The sequence below is a fragment of the Poecilia reticulata genome, linkage group LG17 (genome assembly GCF_000633615.1).
Source record: "Poecilia reticulata strain Guanapo linkage group LG17, Guppy_female_1.0+MT, whole genome shotgun sequence".
NCBI classification, from domain to species: domain Eukaryota; kingdom Metazoa; phylum Chordata; class Actinopteri; order Cyprinodontiformes; family Poeciliidae; genus Poecilia; species Poecilia reticulata.
Genome location: NC_024347.1, coordinates 29,182,115 through 29,199,698, shown reverse-complemented (window position 1 = coordinate 29,199,698; position 17,584 = coordinate 29,182,115). Strand labels below are relative to the sequence as shown.

At 39.6% G+C, this 17,584-nt stretch overlaps 1 protein-coding gene across 9 annotated transcripts in view; it reads left to right on the top strand.

Annotated features, from left to right (window-relative positions):
* The window catches only part of LOC103479974 (disco-interacting protein 2 homolog C), a 171,182-nt gene extending 153,598 nt beyond the window's left edge, over positions 1-17,584 (top strand). For 4 of the 9 annotated variants that reach the window (XM_017309917.1, XM_017309920.1, XM_017309915.1 and 1 more), the window contains 16 exons: positions 116-225; positions 5,125-5,205; positions 5,409-5,532; positions 6,021-6,142; positions 6,221-6,332; positions 6,761-6,870; positions 8,447-8,577; positions 9,496-9,664; positions 9,745-9,915; positions 11,286-11,315; positions 12,182-12,243; positions 14,106-14,163; positions 14,254-14,328; positions 15,145-15,319; positions 16,034-16,157; positions 17,062-17,314. In XM_017309917.1, coding sequence (XP_017165406.1) covers positions 116-225; positions 5,125-5,205; positions 5,409-5,532; positions 6,021-6,142; positions 6,221-6,332; positions 6,761-6,870; positions 8,447-8,577; positions 9,496-9,664; positions 9,745-9,915; positions 11,286-11,315; positions 12,182-12,243; positions 14,106-14,163; positions 14,254-14,328; positions 15,145-15,319; positions 16,034-16,157; positions 17,062-17,314 — 1,907 coding nt within the window. Of the gene's footprint in view, positions 1-115; positions 226-5,124; positions 5,206-5,408; positions 5,533-6,020; positions 6,143-6,220; positions 6,333-6,760; positions 6,871-8,446; positions 8,578-9,495; positions 9,665-9,744; positions 9,916-11,285; positions 11,316-12,181; positions 12,244-14,105; positions 14,164-14,253; positions 14,329-15,144; positions 15,320-16,033; positions 16,158-17,061 lie in introns of all 9 variants that reach the window. The other 5 variants (XM_017309916.1, XM_017309913.1, XM_017309912.1 and 2 more) reach the window with 4 other exon arrangements.

The window sequence follows — 17,584 nt, the reverse complement described above, 5'->3', positions numbered from 1 at the left end:
CTCTCAGGTTTCATTCTAGAACCTCCCAGGTTACTTTCTAGAACCTCTCAGGTTACTTTCTAGAAACTCTCAGGTTATTATACCTGATCAGTTGGAGCCTCTCCTCTCTTTCCAGAGATCGGTCCTGCGTCCGTGATGGTCGGGAATCTGGTGTCGGGGAAGCGGATCGCTCAGGCCAGCGGCCGGGATCTGGGTCAGATCGAAGACAATGACCAGGCAAGGAAGGTGTGTGTGAGAGGGGGCTCTGCTGGTTTTCATCACACACACATTACGCTTTATGTTCATCCTCATTACGCCTCATTTTCACACATTCGTCATCATGTCAGGCCAGTGAAGCGAGAATCCTAAACAGAAAAGTCAAAGCTGGAGAAAACAGTCTGGAGAAACAAAGTTTAAAAAGAGCCGGAGTGGAAATGATGTCAGGCAGGAAGTGATGGATCACAGGAGGTTGTCGCTGACAGAAGCGACTTTCTTCCCTCCCTCGTGTTGAAAATGTCATCAGTTACAGGTTTCAGATTCCCGGCAGCAGAACACATTCAGTCGAGCCTAATGAGAAGAGACAGATCCCGAAATACAAACCAGACCCGTCACAGCTGCCGACACGCCGCTTCGCCTCCGCGTTTCCCCAGAAAGCCGATGTATGGGAGATTATTCCTGCCAGGAATGCAGGCTGGATGCTGCCCTGCTGTGATTAGACTGATGCCTCTTCAGTGACACCAGAGATCCATGTAACCTGCAAAGATCTGGAAAAAAGAATGTAGCAGAGGCAAAATATGTGGATTTTCAAGTTTGCATATTTAATCCCTGAACTCTGTTTAAATATCTACTGGATATCTACCAGGAAATTTCTGGAGCCTTAACATGAAACTGAAATTTAACTTTAGTTGTGATTTAAAGCTACACTTTAAATTTGTTAGTGATGAACACTAAAATGTTTATGAAAATGTTACAGTTTTGTTTTCTGGACTAGAAAAGATACGCAAAAGATTCAAGTACAAAACAAACCTACTGCCTAAAAACATGACTAACTTATGTTCCAGGGGGACAAAATCAGATTTGATGCATCAGCTCAATGCTGATTGGGAAATCTGTCAGTAGCTACGTTTCCATTAGAAATATGCAGAAAACTTTGTTTATATTCTGCTTATTTAAAAAAGAAAGAAAAAACTTTGCATTCGTGGCATTTCCATTTATTAATAAGAAATGAATGGTAAGTCAACAACATAACACTTGTCTTTTCCAGCAGCCATTGTAGAACGCATAAAGCGGTAAAACCGGGTGGCCAAAGTTGCTGGAACTCAACTTGGGTTGCCAGGTAACGGCTGGGCTTCTCTGGGGTTGCTAGGTAACGGGCTGAGCTTCTCTGGGGTTGCTAGGTAATGGTCTGAGCTTCTCTGGGGTTGCTAGGTAACGGGCTGGGCTTCTCTGGGGTTGCTAGGTAACAGGCCTAGCAACCCTAGCAAGTTTAATCCAGTGTTTTCATTAAAACACATGAATTTCTCCATTTCACCTGAAGCCGAGCAGAGATGTTTGATTTTTACACCTGCTGCTCCTCATCACCTGCTCCATGCTCTTCATCGTCCATCCCAGTGGAAACCTGACCCTCAGTGTGGATGAACGGCGACTCAGACTGTTTATTTTATTAACTTAATTCAACACAAACACATTTTTAAAATGGGCTTTTGCAAGTTTTTGATGAGTGGATCCGCAATATTTTCATTTTTAGTCCTTTATTCTTCTCTTTAGTCAAAAAACATATTTTATGAGACAGTTATTTATTTAAATGATTAAATTTTTATACATTATGGTTGAAGCACACAAGGTAGTAGATTTTATGTGTTTATTTTTTTATATATAATATACCACATTTGACTAAAAACAAGTTTTAGGTAAAAAACAATTTTATGTCAGAACTTATTTAGCAAATATGTGTTAATCTTTTGCGCATTAATTCTTTTTTTTTAAGTTCATTTTTACCTCATTCAAGTGTAAAAAGTGTTTTTTGGTAAAAAAAAATTTTTTTTCAAATTCCACATTTTTAATGTGATACTTTAAAATACATATTTAAAAAAACAGATGGAAACATGGCTGCTGTTCTTCGAATGAATCTGAAATGTTGTTTTCAGTATTTTCCCAAAAACAAATTCTCCTACTTGAAGGATAATTGTATAAAAGTTAAATGTTCATTAAAGTTTTATTCTGTGTTTATTATTCTTGGAACATGACCTCCATCCGTTCGTCCATCTTTCCTTCTTTCCTTCCTTGTCGAATCTTTTCTTTTCTCTCAGGTTTCGCTGCAGTGATCCAGATGCGATTCATTATATTTCTGTTACTTTCACATAATTTTAAATGTTTTTATTTTTCTCTCCCTGGATTTTAACTGTAAAGGTGAATATTAGCGAGTTCTGTTGCGTCACTGAGTTGTTGCTGAAGTTAATGACGTCATAAATCTGTTGGGTTTGTAGAGTAACAGCTTTTTCTGAGCAGTGGACGTTAAATCAGGCAGCAGGAAACTTTATTTTAATTCAGAGTCGACAAGAAGCTGAGCGATGTTTTCATCTGCGGAGCAAATTCAGGTTTAAATCTTCGTTATTCCAGAAGTCGGAGCTGGAAACGGGGAAACCTGCTGGAGTGATGCATTCAACAGGCTGCGCCGCTGCACACTGGGTCTGATTAACAAGCGCAATAAAGTCTGATGAGTCTGCTGACGGCTTGTATTAAACATGCTGGGAGCAGGAGGATTTATCGCATCGTTTCAGACGCTCAGAGCAGCAAAGCCTCAGCCATCTGGGCTTTCTGTTGGCTGAATCCGCCAGCAGAACCAGAAGATTTGATCAATATTCAAGAATGATTGACTTCAAACAAACTCCTGTATCTTTCTGAAAAGTTAAAGTGTCTGAGAATCCTTAAAAAGTCTTGAATTTTGTATGTAAAAATCTAAATTTAATACCTTAAAAAGTCTTAAATTTTAGAAAGATGGCCAGTTCTTAAGTTTTGCCTCGATAGGATGATTTAATCTTGTATATCCTATTTTTCTTTCCTTACGGACTTTTTGTCAAGCAAAAGTTTAGTCGCACTCAGACATTTTAGCGTCCTGTGACTCATTACGGTTGAGTTACAATCATTTTTACTTCTATCATTGTAAGCAAAACATTTTTGACAGGTGACTGAACGAAGTTTGTACATTTCTGCAGAGATTTGGGCCTTAAATTACGCTCATAGTGGTCTTAAAAAGTCTTAAATTTGAGTTGGTGAATCCTGTAGAAACCCTGTGTCAGTTATAGTGTACTGAGATAAAAATGCTTAGTTGGATTTTGTGTTTTTTCAAGGAGCCGGTTCTGATTTTCTGGTTTGTGACTGGTTCTGTGACTCGAGAGCTGATGCTACTGCTAACTAGCTGCTAACATACCCCTTCTTGCTAGCTAGCTAGCTTTTTCGGTTTATCATGAGCAAGTGCAATTTACGCACCAAGTTTGTACATTTCTGTGGATATAAATAAATTCCTTTCTTAATGGTCTTACAGAGTTTTACATTTTAGTTTTGTACGTTTGTTGCATTAGAAACCACTTGGTAGGATTTTGTGTTTTTGCAGTGTAGCGACCCAAATCGGCGCAGACCAGTTCAGTTCTGATTGTCTGGTTTGGGTCCAGGCTCATCTGTGACTGACTGGAGGAAAAACCCCAAACAGTAATTTAAAATGGACTTTCTCTACTGGAACCGGCAGAAATCCTGAAAGATTCATGAGACAGAAGCCTCCTCTTCCTCCTCCTCCTCCTCCTCCTCACCCTGGTTCATATTTCTCCTTCCTCTTCATTTCCAAACTGTGATTTTCCTCTGAAACCTCAATGCCATTTTGTTGAAGTCTCCTTAAAAACTTCCAGCTGGAAAAAAAAGTTAATTTGTTGCTTTATAAACACTCACAGTGGTGATATTTATTGTAAATGTCAGCATTGGTGGAATTTATGAGATTTATTGATGAGAGAAAAGTTCCCGCCGCCTGCTGGTCCGTTTCCTGTCAGCATGCAGGAGGAGCTCAGCAGGTTCCTGGCTGATTAGCCACCTGAAGGAAAACATCTGCTTTTTTATTCAGTCCTTATCGAAATCAACATACGGAGTTATGAACAAGCATTTCCCTCCTTCGCTTTGGCTTTTTTTCCTCACACTTATCAGTTTGAGGTCATCAAACAAACCTGAGTAAATGAAGAAGCAGTGGAGCAGGTGATGAAATTAGTAACCACACGACTGCAAAATGAAACCTGAAAACATCTATGATCAGACCTGCAGTAGTAGAAGAAACTTTCCAGCAGGTCAATAATCTGAACGCTGGTTCTAAATGTATCTAAAAAAAACAAAATAAAGGGTTTGCAGTGACCTAGTTAAAGTCTGGCCTTGTTTAGTCCGTTAAAGTCCAACTCCAGTCTGTTTACCTAGAAAGTTTGGTTGAAGTGAATGCAAAATATGAACGCCAAGCGTACCAGAGACCGCTTCAAAAGCAGGAAGCGGACTACAGCGCAGGGCATTCTGGGTAAATACGATAGCCTAGCGCTAGCATGAAAAATGACTCGTGGTTTTTTTAAGACAAAAGAGAAATCGTCCAACTGCTGAAATCTGACGCCGCTCCACTTCTGCTTATTTTTTGTGAAGAAGGAAGCAGCGCTCAGTTTCTTCTTCAGAGGTTTTCATGTTGTTTCCTTCAGTGGTTCTTGGTGCAGCGCCCCCACAGGTGAGGAGGGGAACAGGTTTGTTTGGTTTGACTCGGAGCAGAGAGAGAGAACAGCAGCAGCTGGAGGTGGAACAAATGTTGCAGTTTTGGTTCTCCATATATTGATTCATCAGGGGAAAAACAACCTTAGAGATGTTAATGTGAGACTCAAAAAGGTTCTGCAAAGATTTGATCGCAATCCCTCCACAGTGACGTAAAACAACCAGTTATCACAAATACTAATGGCATTTTGAAGGGTGATGACTCTTTCTTCTTCTATTGTTAGTTTATGAAGGTTAGTTTGATCTGAAACCCAATAAAATCAATCGATTTCAGAAATCAATTTCTGGTTTGCAGTTTATTTAGAATAGAGACGTTAAATTAATCACTGACGTGGATTTTTTTGTTTGTTTTATTTTTAGTTCCTCTTCCTGTCTGAGGTGTTGCAGTGGAGAGCGCAAACGACTCCGGACCACGTCCTGTACACTCTGCTCAACTCCAGGGTAAAAAATAAAGATGTGAATCTGTCCAGACGCTCAAACATGCATTTATTTAGAGGGCGACATCTGAAAATCATAAGAGAAGTGAAGCAGCAAGACATTTATTTGGACGTTAAATGATTCCACACTGATTTGTTATGTTTCAGTTCCTGCAGCAGAAAATATTTTTATTGAGCGCATGGATCACTTCTCTTTGTGACCTGCAGGGGGCGATAGCCAGCTCTCTGACTTGTGTTCAGCTGCACAAGAGAGCGGAGAAGATCGCTGCCGTTCTGTCAGAACGGGGCCACCTGCAGGACGGAGACCACGTCGCACTCGTTTACCCTCCAGGTGAGTTCAGTGCGTTTCTCCGTTTTGTGCATCAATCAGATATGAGAAAAAGTTTATGTAAAATTAAAAACTGAATCTGTAAAGTGAGATTAATAAATAAAACATTAGATATTCTGCAATAATCCAAACCTCAACAGAAAGTTCAGCTCTTCATGCTTCAAGGAAACCAAAATCAAGGTTTTTCAGTGGCCTAGTCAAAGCCCAGAGTAACATTTAGTTGAGAATAACCTTAATCGTGACAACAAAACCTTCTAAACAATTAGACAAAGTCACACACTGCAAAAACACAAAGTTTTACCAAGTACTTTTAGTCTAGTTTTAGTATAAATATTTTATTACACTGGAAATATAACAAAACTAACTTACAGGTAAATTTTCAGCAAGAACTGTGAGCTTGCAATTCCTTAAAACTGGAGAAAAAATAGTTTTCCACTGGCAGATTATTTCACTCATAACAAGACATCAAGTTAAATAACTTCCTCCTGCAGGTATCGACCTGATCGCTGCGTTTTACGGATGCCTTTACGCCGGCTGCGTCCCGATCACGGTGCGGCCTCCTCACCCGCAGAACATCGCCACCACGCTGCCCACGGTCAAGATGATCGTGGAGGTAAAACTCTGCTTTGACCCGCTAGCCGCTGCAGCGCGCTCTGATTGACGGCGCTTTTCTCTGTGTTCCTGCGTTCAGGTGAGCCGCTCGGTGTGTGTGATGACCACGCAGCTCATCTGCAAGCTGCTGAGGTCCAAAGAGGCGCTGGCGGCCGTGGACGTCCGAACATGGCCGCCCGTCATAGACACAGGTACGCCGCCCGTCGAGGAACTAAACGACAAAATGACTTTTATTTAAGAGAAAATGTAGGACAGAGAACTGAAAGGTTATATAAATGTATTTATGTAAAATTAAAAGCCCTAAATAAGCCATAGGATCCGATGCCGGGTCTACAGTCACACATTTATTTAGTAATGTGGGAAAATAAAAATAGAGAAACTGAGCATCAAGACTGTGAATGTAGCTAAAGTCTGAGGCTAATGCTTCCTGGGTCAAAGGTTAGTCTGAAAAAGCTGCCAAACTGAAGAAAGTCTGACTGCAAAAATATACAGAAACAAACCTTTTTATCAATACTCTCCCAAAACAAAAACCGTTTAATTCTCTTTGCTCTGTTCTGTCTCCAAAGTTAAAACCAGAAACGCTGACAGATTCGTTTCACGGTTGAGTTTTTCCTTCCAGATGATTTGCCAAAGAAGAAGCCCCCCCTGCTGTACAAACCGTCCAACCCCGACACGCTGGCCTACCTGGACTTCAGCGTCTCCACCACCGGCATGCTAGCTGGAGTCAAAGTGAGCACACACACACGCACACACACACACATGTTTGCGTGGCTATCTTTGTGGGGACTTTCCATTGACTTCCATTCATTTCTACGGCCTAAGCTTTACCTTTACCCTTTTCCTAACCCTAACCAACCAAAACTCAATTCACACCTTAGTCCTAACTCTGACCTCTGACCCAAAAACAGGGTCTCACTTGTGGGGACCAATTTCTCCTTGGGGGACCAGGCTTCGGTCCCCCAAGGAGAAATTGGTCCCCACAACATAGTGTCAGGAAAATTATCCCCACAAGGTATTACAAACAAACAAACACACACACACACACACACACACACACACACACACACACACACACACACACACACGCACACGCAGCAACCAGAGGGTTCAGTTATTTATTCAAACCTGAGTTTTAAAACTTCAAACTACGGCGGGCGATAAATCGATTTTATCAGTTAACTGACATTTTGGTTTTGAAGATGTCCTTTTTGGAGAATCTGTTTTTTTCCTTGGGTTTCTGTAGTTCAGTGATGGCGGCCATCTTGTTTGGCTAGCATGTTTTACAGCTTCTATTTATTTGGAGTTTGAATTCAGGTCAACTCTACAACCAAACATAAAGGCCATTCTAAGCTGTTTTATTTTTTTTTGAGAATGAAGTCATAATAGTACAAAAATAAAGTTGTAATATTAGAAAAATAGATTAATTTACAAGAACTACAATAAAATACATTTTGATTTTTTTTTTTTGACAAAGAATACTTAATATTTTATTGAAAATGCTTAAGAGAGAGACGTGTTCACCCTGAGTGAATTCTAATAACATCCAAATTTCACCTGAAATCTTCCAATAATTTTTATTTAATTTTTATCTGACGGCGCTCTCATCATCACAACAGGAAAGAAACACAAAGCATCATTAGCGAGGGAATCCAGGACAGCAGGAACTAACGCCGCCGTGTTTCCTCTTGTGCGGCTAAATCGCCTGTTGATTGTGATTAATCATGGCGCTTAACGAGCTTAAGTTGATTGATACTTAACGAGCGGATCAATTAGCGCTGCAATGTTAAAACTGGCAACAGAAACCACAGAGGAAGAAACACGAGGATGCTGCTGCAGCCAAAGTTTAGTTATGCTAATCAATACTCTGCATACTCCTTAAAGACCCAGGTGTCCAAAATGTGGTGTGGGGGCCATTTCTGGCCCTAGAACTGATTTTTTATGGCCCTCAACTGCAATTTAAAAATGATACAAATTTGGCCCATAGATGCAGATGGAGAGTTTTAATTTGTAATCAGAGTAAAAATTGTTACCAACATAAAATGTAAAGTAGGTACAACACAAAGTATTCATGTTTTTATAGCCAACTTTTCACAAAAGTCAGAACCAAGTTTATCCAGAGACTTTTACTTTGCTGCACCCAACTCAGCAGCAAGTTGTTGACTTTTGATTTCACAATTTTGGCCCATGTGGCAAAAAGTTTGGACACCCCTGCTTTAAGTTTAACCAAGAGAGACAGAAATATTCAGGAGACTTATCAATTGAATATTTGTAAACTTTGTATTTTCTGCGATTCGATGCGTCTCAGATGTCCCACACCGCCACCAGTGCCTTCTGCCGCTCCATCAAGCTGCAGTGTGAGCTCTACCCGTCCAGAGAGGTCGCCATCTGCCTCGACCCGTACTGCGGCCTGGGCTTCGTCCTCTGGTGCCTTTGCAGGTCAGACACTTACGAACGAAAAAGGGTGAATGCAAGAAAATGTTTAAACAGATCTGACCACGTTCTAAACATCTTTTTCTTATTTATTTTAAATAAAACTGAGCAAAAAGTCAAGTCAATACAAATATCTCGATCTAAATTGGCAATTAGATCAAGATATTTGTATTGAAATAAACCAAAAATGCATCACACGTCTAAATATGCTGTAAACACATGAAAACCACAAAAAACAAATGTGACAGAAGAACGCTGCAAAAGTTAAAATGCTGCAACCTCAGAAATTAGAAGCAAAAATCTGCAAACAACCAAACCAATGTTGCATTTTGCAACCACAGCAAATAGGCACAAAAGGAAAATTACCCACATATAATAAAAACAGCAATAAAAGTAAAAGGGTAAAAGCAAAACAAAAATAAATGTACAAAATACTGGAAATTCACTCCACAAAACATAAGTCCTCCAGGCCACCAGGGGGAGTCGACCACCAAATTTTACAGGACCAGACTCAGTAAATACTGGATGTGATGATTTTTAAAAGTTGGATGTACTTTTTCATCAGCATTAGGAAATAATTGACTCAAAACAAGCTCCTATATCTTGCTGAAAAGTAATATGTGAGTTTTGTCTTATTTCAAATGAACTAAGAAACCAGACCAAAAATACTTGGTAAGATTTTGTGTTTTTGCAGTGCAGTCTTACAGAACCGCTGCAAAGAAAAGGGAGCCGATCATTGAGCCAGGCGGGACTTCCACCGTTCTATCAAGTAGTTTTTGTATTGTGGGTTAAAAAGCGTTAGTTCTTAAAACCGGGCCTTAAACAGTGGCTGCTGCTCAAAAATTAAATGTTTTATTAAATTAGCTCTCCATCTCAGTTTTTGCAGCTTTGTTTTCGATACTGATATTTACTCGGCCTCCTCAGCGTGTACTCAGGTCACCAGTCCATCCTCATCCCTCCGTCCGAGCTGGAGGTGAATCCGGCTCTCTGGTTGTCGGCCGTCAGTCAGTACAAAGTCCGGGACACGTTCTGCTCCTACAGCGTCATGGAGCTGTGCACCAAAGGCCTGGGCCTGCAGACCGACTCCCTCAAGGTAACCTCAGCCTCAGGCTTTCAGCCCCACGAGCCTCTGAGTCTCTCGTCCTGACGTCCGTCCTCCTTCCCGCCCTCCAGTCCAGAGGAGTCGACCTGTCCCGGGTCAGAACCTGCGTGGTGGTAGCGGAGGAGCGGCCCAGGATCGCCCTGACCCAGTCCTTCTCCAAACTCTTCAAAGACCTGGGCCTCCACCCGCGCGCCGTCAGCACGTCGTTCGGCTGCAGGGTCAACCTGGCCATCTGCCTGCAGGTCAGTCACAGATTCTGGGCTTTGTTTTTAGGGCGTCGTGTCACTTTAAATCAACTCAACGTTTACACTCTGCGTGATAATGGCTGCAAACAGATGTGCAATTATACAACTGTGCATCTTCGAGAAGCATTAATAGAGCCTCCTGCACAACCAACAAGAAAGCAGCAAGTGGATTCTGGATGGTAGGTCAACAACAAACACGTGTCTCTTCCAGCAGCCATTGTGCAGCGCATAGAGGGGTAAAACCAGCTGTGTGGTTGCTAGGTAACAGCGTAGTGCCTGGTGATGTGATTCTACATTCCAGAGGTTTTTGAAACGACTCCTTTTCCAGACACCAAAAAACATGAACTAATTACCAAAAAACAGCCGAGTGTTTTTTTTAGTTAATTTTGGAAGAACTAGAAACTGAAACGAAAAACATACAAAGTGCGAATTTTGCATAATAGGTCCCCTTTAAATTAGAAAGGAAATTACAAATAAAGCGAATAAGTTTATTCATGCAATAAATCATTAAAGATCATCGCAGTGACAGAAATAAACATTTGAGATATATTCATATTTCAGCCATCAGAAGAGATGTTGAGATTTTATTCAGGCGTTAGAGCAACAAGCAAACTTTAAAAAAAAAAAAAAAAGGTAAGGAAATAAGTGAAATAATCCACCGATAAAAATATCACTCTTTCATCAATATTTAGGAATTACTGACTCGACCAAGCTCATATTTCTTGCTGAAACATTACATGCAAGTTAGTTTTGTCTCACTTTGAGTGCACTAAGATGTCTGCACCAGAAAGTAGACCAAAAATACCTGGTAAAGTTTTGTGTTTTTACAGTGTATATGTGATGATTTTACTAAAAATCGATGGATTCAACAGGCAGAGGAATCCAAGTGAATGGGAGAAAGCGTCAGCTTCTCTTCCATGTTTCTCTCATGTTCAGCTCCATCCATTCGTCCATTTCAAGCTGATCATTCCTGACGCATTCAGCTGTGGCTTACAGCCTGTTCCTAAAACCATCAAGATAAATATTTTACACCTTTTTATAGGAACTTTCAGGTAAACTGGAAACCCCAGATTTGGCCGTTGCCTCCAGCTGCTGCTGCTTAACAGAATTTAAATGAATAAATGAGAAACAGATTAAAACTTTTCCACTTTGAAAGACTAACATCCTACTGAACCACCTTTATTTGAATCTAACTGCTTGTTTTGTTGCTTTTGAGTTTGCATTTTGACTTTCCTCCTCCCTCTTGTTTTGAAGCATAACCCCACCTTCATCTCTCATTCTTTGTTCTGTCTCCGTCCTCCCTCCTCCTTTACTTCCTTTGCTTCCTCTTTCGTTTCCTCCTTGGCCCCGCCTCTCTGCTGCTGCAGCCTCACAGGCTGGGAAAGCTGGCCGACCAGGTAGGGAACCTCCATCAACCCCCTGCCAGCACCGGGTTCATCGGCACCCTCCTATTCCAGCTGACTTTCGGTCAAAAATCAACATAAAACTGAAGGAAATTCCTTATTTTTCACACTTTCTGCAGTTTCTCCCCAAGAAACATTTAAATGTAGAAAGGTTTTGCAAAAGATGATTGATGAAAACAGCCATGTTGAAGCTTCTTCTTGTTAGCCAGCAAATAGCAGCATTTATTTACCAATAAATCCTTAGCGCTTAGCTAGCTAGCAATGTTAGCTTCCAAGTAAAGATGAAGATTTTGATTTTTCTGGTGCCAGTTTTATGAACGAAACACCCTGCTGTGCTTCTATTGTGTGTGTAATTTACTGGCAAATCCAAAAATGTAAATAAATTCTCATTTTGTGGTAAAATCTTGAAGCTAGCATGGTGCTAATGTAGCTTGACAGGGTGGAAATGAGGGATTAGCATCGTGGTTTTATGTCTGGTGATGGATTCTCAACAGAAAGAAATCAGTTGCTGGTCTTTATTCTTTCCTCCATTTTCTCTCCAAACTTTGATTAATCCAAATCTGAAAAACAAATTAAGTTGTTTTGCTTTTGAGTCTCAGTTATCACCTCTACTTCTTCCCTCTTTAATTGAGGCTTTTTGTTTGCATGTGGGTTCAGTGGAATCACGCTTTTCGGTGCCGTATTTATTTTATTTTTGCTTGTTTTGCTCCGTCACCTTCCACTCATCCTGCGGACAGAAAGCTCACCTGAATGCATCCACTGGGAGGAAGTAGCAGTAGTAGTAGTAGAGGTTTTAGTTTAATAGTATTTTTGTGAGTTTTATCTGTTCCTACAGGTTAATTTGACTTTTTGTTTTTCAGGGAACATCAGGCCCCGACCCCACCACTGTGTTCGTAGATATGCGAGCGCTGCGACACGACAGGTGAGGAAATTTTACCTGATTTTTTTGACCAAAGTCCTTTTCCATTGGTTCATTATTTCTAGTTTCTTGTTCTAAATATGGGTGTAAACCACCCGTTCTTTCACAATTATTAATTTATATTGATTATTTGGACATTTCTCAATCTACGATCGATACAATTCGATATCATATGCCAATCTTACACGATGATTTACTTACAAAAACAACTCAAATTTAATTTAACCATATTATTTGTGAGTAATTACATTTATCAGGAATTTAAATCAATAAAAAATATCAAAAATAGATCACCTGTTCAATATAGTCTCAAATTTCTCAAGTTTAAATCATTTTAAAATAAATATTCTGACTCAATAGATTATTTGTCTACAATATTAAATATATTGAGCTTTAATAAATTCACATAAATATTTTACAGACTTTTAAGCCCTTTTGTAAAAATATACATTAAACTTAACCATCAAAGTTCAAATGTAGTTTTATTGTAAAAAAAAAAAAAAAAATCCTTATCCCGGTTAGAATTATCAGTTATTTTCTCCACTTTTGTCCCACAAGAGCATCAATAAGTATCAGTAAATAAAAAAAGAAAAAAGGTTAAATACAGCTACTTTTTGCATTTTAATGAAATAAAATATTTTAAGTCAGTTTAGTCCTGAAGAAGACGGGTCCAGGTGGATTTTCAAGAAAAATATTCCGTTTGTGGCGCCATGAACGCTGCTCTGCTAAACTATTTACTGCCTTAAAAAATTATGACACACGTCTCACATCAATGACGTAAAAAGTTTTAGAAAATACAACACGACCGTTCGGACCGCAAACTTTGAGAACCGTCGGATGTGAATCTGATTTGGATCCACATCAGGAAGTGGTGCAAACATGAATGTTTGGAGGCGAAAAGATGGGAATTAAGAATGTCGTGAGAAAAAATGGGTTTGGTTTGTATTCAGCTTAGAGCAGCTGAAGAAACTGCAAAAACACAAAATCTAACAAAGTATTTTTGTCTAGTTTGTACTGCAAATACCTTAAAAACATTAGATGAGATGAAACTAAACTTACAAGTAACTGTTCAGCAAATATATGAGCTTTTTTTAAGTAATTAATTCCTTAATATTGAAGAAAAAGTTGATTTTTTTTATCTTTTGACCAAATATTTTACTTCACAGGTGGAACTAGACATTTTTTCCATCCATATTAATGAATTATTGACTGAAAACAAGCTGCTTTATCTCGCTGAAAAGTTACTTCTAAGTCAGTTTTGTCTTGTTTTTACTGCACTAAGATATTTGGACCAGAAACTGAACCAAAAATACTCTGTAAGATTGAGGTTTTGTGCAGTAAGAGGTCAATAAGCTGTAATCTGTCTGGATTTGGTCCAGACGTTGATAATCCAGCTGAAGTTCGAACAGTAAAATGTTCCAGACTGAAAACCTGCTGCTGCTGGTTTCCTCCTCAGCGAAGCTCCGCTGGAACCGTCAGGGTGTGATTACATGTAATCACTGTTGATTTAAACAGGCCCGGTTCTTCTTGTTTGGTTTTAATCTGAGGAACCACTTCGGAGGTCAGAGCCGGTACTTTCACCCTGCAGTTTGGATTTAATTTTAGAAGCTGAGGTTTCTGGAAACTGATTGAAATAATCTGATCCCAGAACCGAACCGTCTCCATCGTCACGTAAAAAATCATCTTTTTCAGTCAAAATGACATAAAAATAGTTGAACGTTCAGTAAAGTTTTGTCACTTTTAGCATATGTTCCTGTTTAGAGGCATTTTTTTTATTCTCCATTTGTCATATTTTGATATTTTTAAGCCTCCCAGTCAGAAATATAAGGAGTAATGAATGATTTGTTATTAATGTTGCTGTCCAGGGTCAGGTTAGTGGAGCGGGGTTCGCCACACAGTTTACCGCTGATGGAGTCTGGGAAGGTACGCTCTTCACTACCTTATTAAATAAAAACTCACGTATTACTGTTGGAAACAAACCGATTATATGTTTATCGCTTTATCTAAATGAAGATCCTGCCTGGAGTTCGGATCATCATCGCCAACCCGGAGACCAAGGGGCCGATGGGGGAGTCGCACCTGGGAGAGGTCGGATTTATCTTCGTTTATTTTTAGATTTAAACCTTAAAATGGTGGTTTTGTTTTTCACTGAGGGGAAAAACGGCAAAATGATGGTTTTAATTCAGCCGCATTGAGGAGTTTTTATGCATAATCAGCCTGTTTAAAGGCGGTGTACCTTGGATCACTGTTCTGAAACAATTAATCATAATTAAATGATTAATGAAATAAACGCCAATTATTTAAGTAGTAAATTAATCATTTTTTTGGTTATACAGAGTGAAAAAAGGCCATTTGCTTAAAGAACATAATCAGAGCAGTAGTTAAGCTAAAACTTAACTACTGTTTTAGTTAAGTTAAATATTTTATTAAGTTTTAATAAAATATTATATATTTTATTATATAATAATAAAATAATTTTATTATTATTTTTTAAATAATATCTTATTTAAAATTTAAGATTTTAAATAAACATGTTGACTCCAAACTATCATTAAGTGGACTACCAAAATAAAAGTTTAGACAGGTTCACGGCTTTTATTTTGATAGTCCACTTCTGGGTTTTCAGCAAGTAAATTTGCATAATAGACAAATATTTAACTTCAAATTGTGACATTTATAAATGAATTAATAACAGGGTGAAAATATTACTGACTAAAAAGAACCACCATTGTTTCCTCTTAAATCTGACATTTTTTGTGTAACTTTAAAATGGCTGAACTTCTCAGGAGAAACAAGGAATTCGTGTTATTACCTGAATCATTTAAACCTAGCAAACGGAGCGTTCTGATTGGCTGCTGGTCTCCCTGAGCCCGCCTCCAGCCATCGCTGTGTGTGTGTCTGTAGATCTGGGCGCACAGCGGCCACAACGCCAGCGGTTACTTCACCGTCTACGGAGACGAGGTTCTGCAGTCGGACCATTTCAGCTCCAGGCTCAGCTTCGGCGACACCCAGACGGTTTGGGCCCGAACCGGATACCTGGGCTTCCTGCGGCGGACCGAGCTCACCGACGCCAGCGGAGGTGAGGCTTAGCCTTCAGAGGCGACGGCTCCACTGGAGTCGGGCCGGACAACAAGCACGGCTGAAAAATGTGTCACGATATCAGGGTTTAATATCAGTCGATGTCGATAATTATTGATCTGTTTTCCTGTTTTTAAATATCTGAAACATTCCCTGACCCTTCATGTGTTATCCACAATTTTCACTCCACGTTTTTGTTTTTTTTAATTTTATTTTCAAGCAGTTATGAGGGACGGTGGAGAAACTTTAAACTGCCAGTTACGTTAGAGGTCGTTGCTAGGTAACCGAGGAATGAGTGAGTTGCTAGGCAACCAAAGAGAGAATCAGTTGACTTCACCAACTTTGTTATGACAGGTTGAACGGCTAAAGTCTTTCCTCGGCCTACGTTTCCCAGAATGCCGTGCGGTTCTGGCTCGGAGTTCAGTGAAATTATTGAATATCCTATCAGACGTATTATCTATTGATTTTGTCTATTTTTACTGATTTATTGTCCATCCTGGAGTTGAAATAAACTGTCTTATTATTTAACAAATTCAATTTTTGTCCTATTTTAATTCTATTTCTTAACTCCAAAAGTATTTATGGTGTTAAAATGTGAGAAAAACTAAAGAATCTTTTTAAAAAATGCCTTAGAGTTGAAGTGAACACGCGTGGCAGAAATCATCACGGCGTCCGACCAGTGTGTGTGTGTGTGTGTGTGTGTGTGTGTGTGCAGAGCGGCATGACGCGCTGTATGTGGTCGGCGCTCTGGAGGAGGCCATGGAGCTGAGGGGGATGCGCTACCACCCCATCGACATCGAGACCTCGGTCATCCGGACGCACAAGAGCATCACAGAGTGGTGAGGCCCGCATATCAGTTCACCAGATATGGCGATCAATGATCACCAATAATCAACTTCAGCTCTAAACAGGAGGGCTTTGATTTAAAGGAGCTCAGCGTTTCAGCAGTTTTGCAGTTTTCTAGCCTACTATGCATGGAGAAATGACTCACCATTCAGGAAAACTGCTTATCCGCCATTACAGAAAAAAACTGAAGCGCATTATTTTCACCAAAAACCTGGAAATGGCTGAGATACAAGAGCTGAACATGAAGAAGAAAAAAAAATCTGAAATTTCGGATGCTGATCTGTGGAAATTTTGTAGAAAGAATTTCCGAGTTTGAAAAGATTCAAGGAAAAGCAGAAATTCTGAGATTAATCACATCTTTTCTAGAAGAAACTTTCCAAGTTTCAAAAGTTGTAAATTTTTGACTTTCAAAAAATTTACAAAGTTTTCAAGTTTAATCAAGAAAAATTCTCAGATTAACCTGAAAAATTCTGAATTTTTTTCCTCGCAAATGTTTTAGTTTTGTAACTTGGCTCCTGATGTTTTTTCTAAGATTAATCTAAATATTTCTGAGTTTTGGAGCTCAGAAATTTTTGTCGTTTTTAGAAAATTTCTGGGATTAATTTAAAACTTTTTTCTGGCAAATGTTTTATTCTTGTAGCTAATATAAAAAAGATTTCAGCATTTCAATTTAAAAAGTGGCACTCATAAAACTCTTATTACATCATAGATTACTAAAATAATACTTTGTTGCAACACTAAAATAGATCACTTTGCAAGTTCTTTTTTTTTTTTTTAAGAAAATTTCTAAGATTTTCAATATTTCTGAGGTTTTTTTTTTTCATGCAATTTTCAAAGTTTTTTGTAGAAAATTTCTGAGATTGTCTAAAATTCAGATTTTTTTGTTTGTTTTTGCAGCGCGGTGTTCACGTGGACCAACCTGCTGGTGGTGGTGGTGGAGCTGGACGGCTCGGAGCACGAGGCTCTGGACCTGGTTCCGCTCGTCACCAACGTGGTTCTGGAGGAGCACTACCTGATCGTCGGCGTTGTCGTGGTCGTCGACATCGGCGTCATCCCCATCAACTCCCGCGGCGAGAAGCAGCGCATGCACCTCCGCGACGGCTTCCTGGCCGACCAGCTCGACCCCATCTACGTGGCCTACAACATGTAGCGCCCCCTGGTGGAGGGAGGGAGGGAGGGAGGGAGGAACAGACTTGAACAAACTGAAGTTAGCCCTGCGCTTCGTCTTGCAGGCACTTTTCGTGTCCTCGGAAAAGGGAAGCTGGTTTCTGGCTTCTGCAGCAACATCTGGCGCTCTCTCTCTGTGTTGTTTTTAAATGTCAGAAAGGTCCTGGCTTATTTTTTTGAAAATGATATTTACACAAAAAAACTGAAATATTTTGTGTTTTTTACAGCCATTAAAGTGCGGGGTATGTTTTGA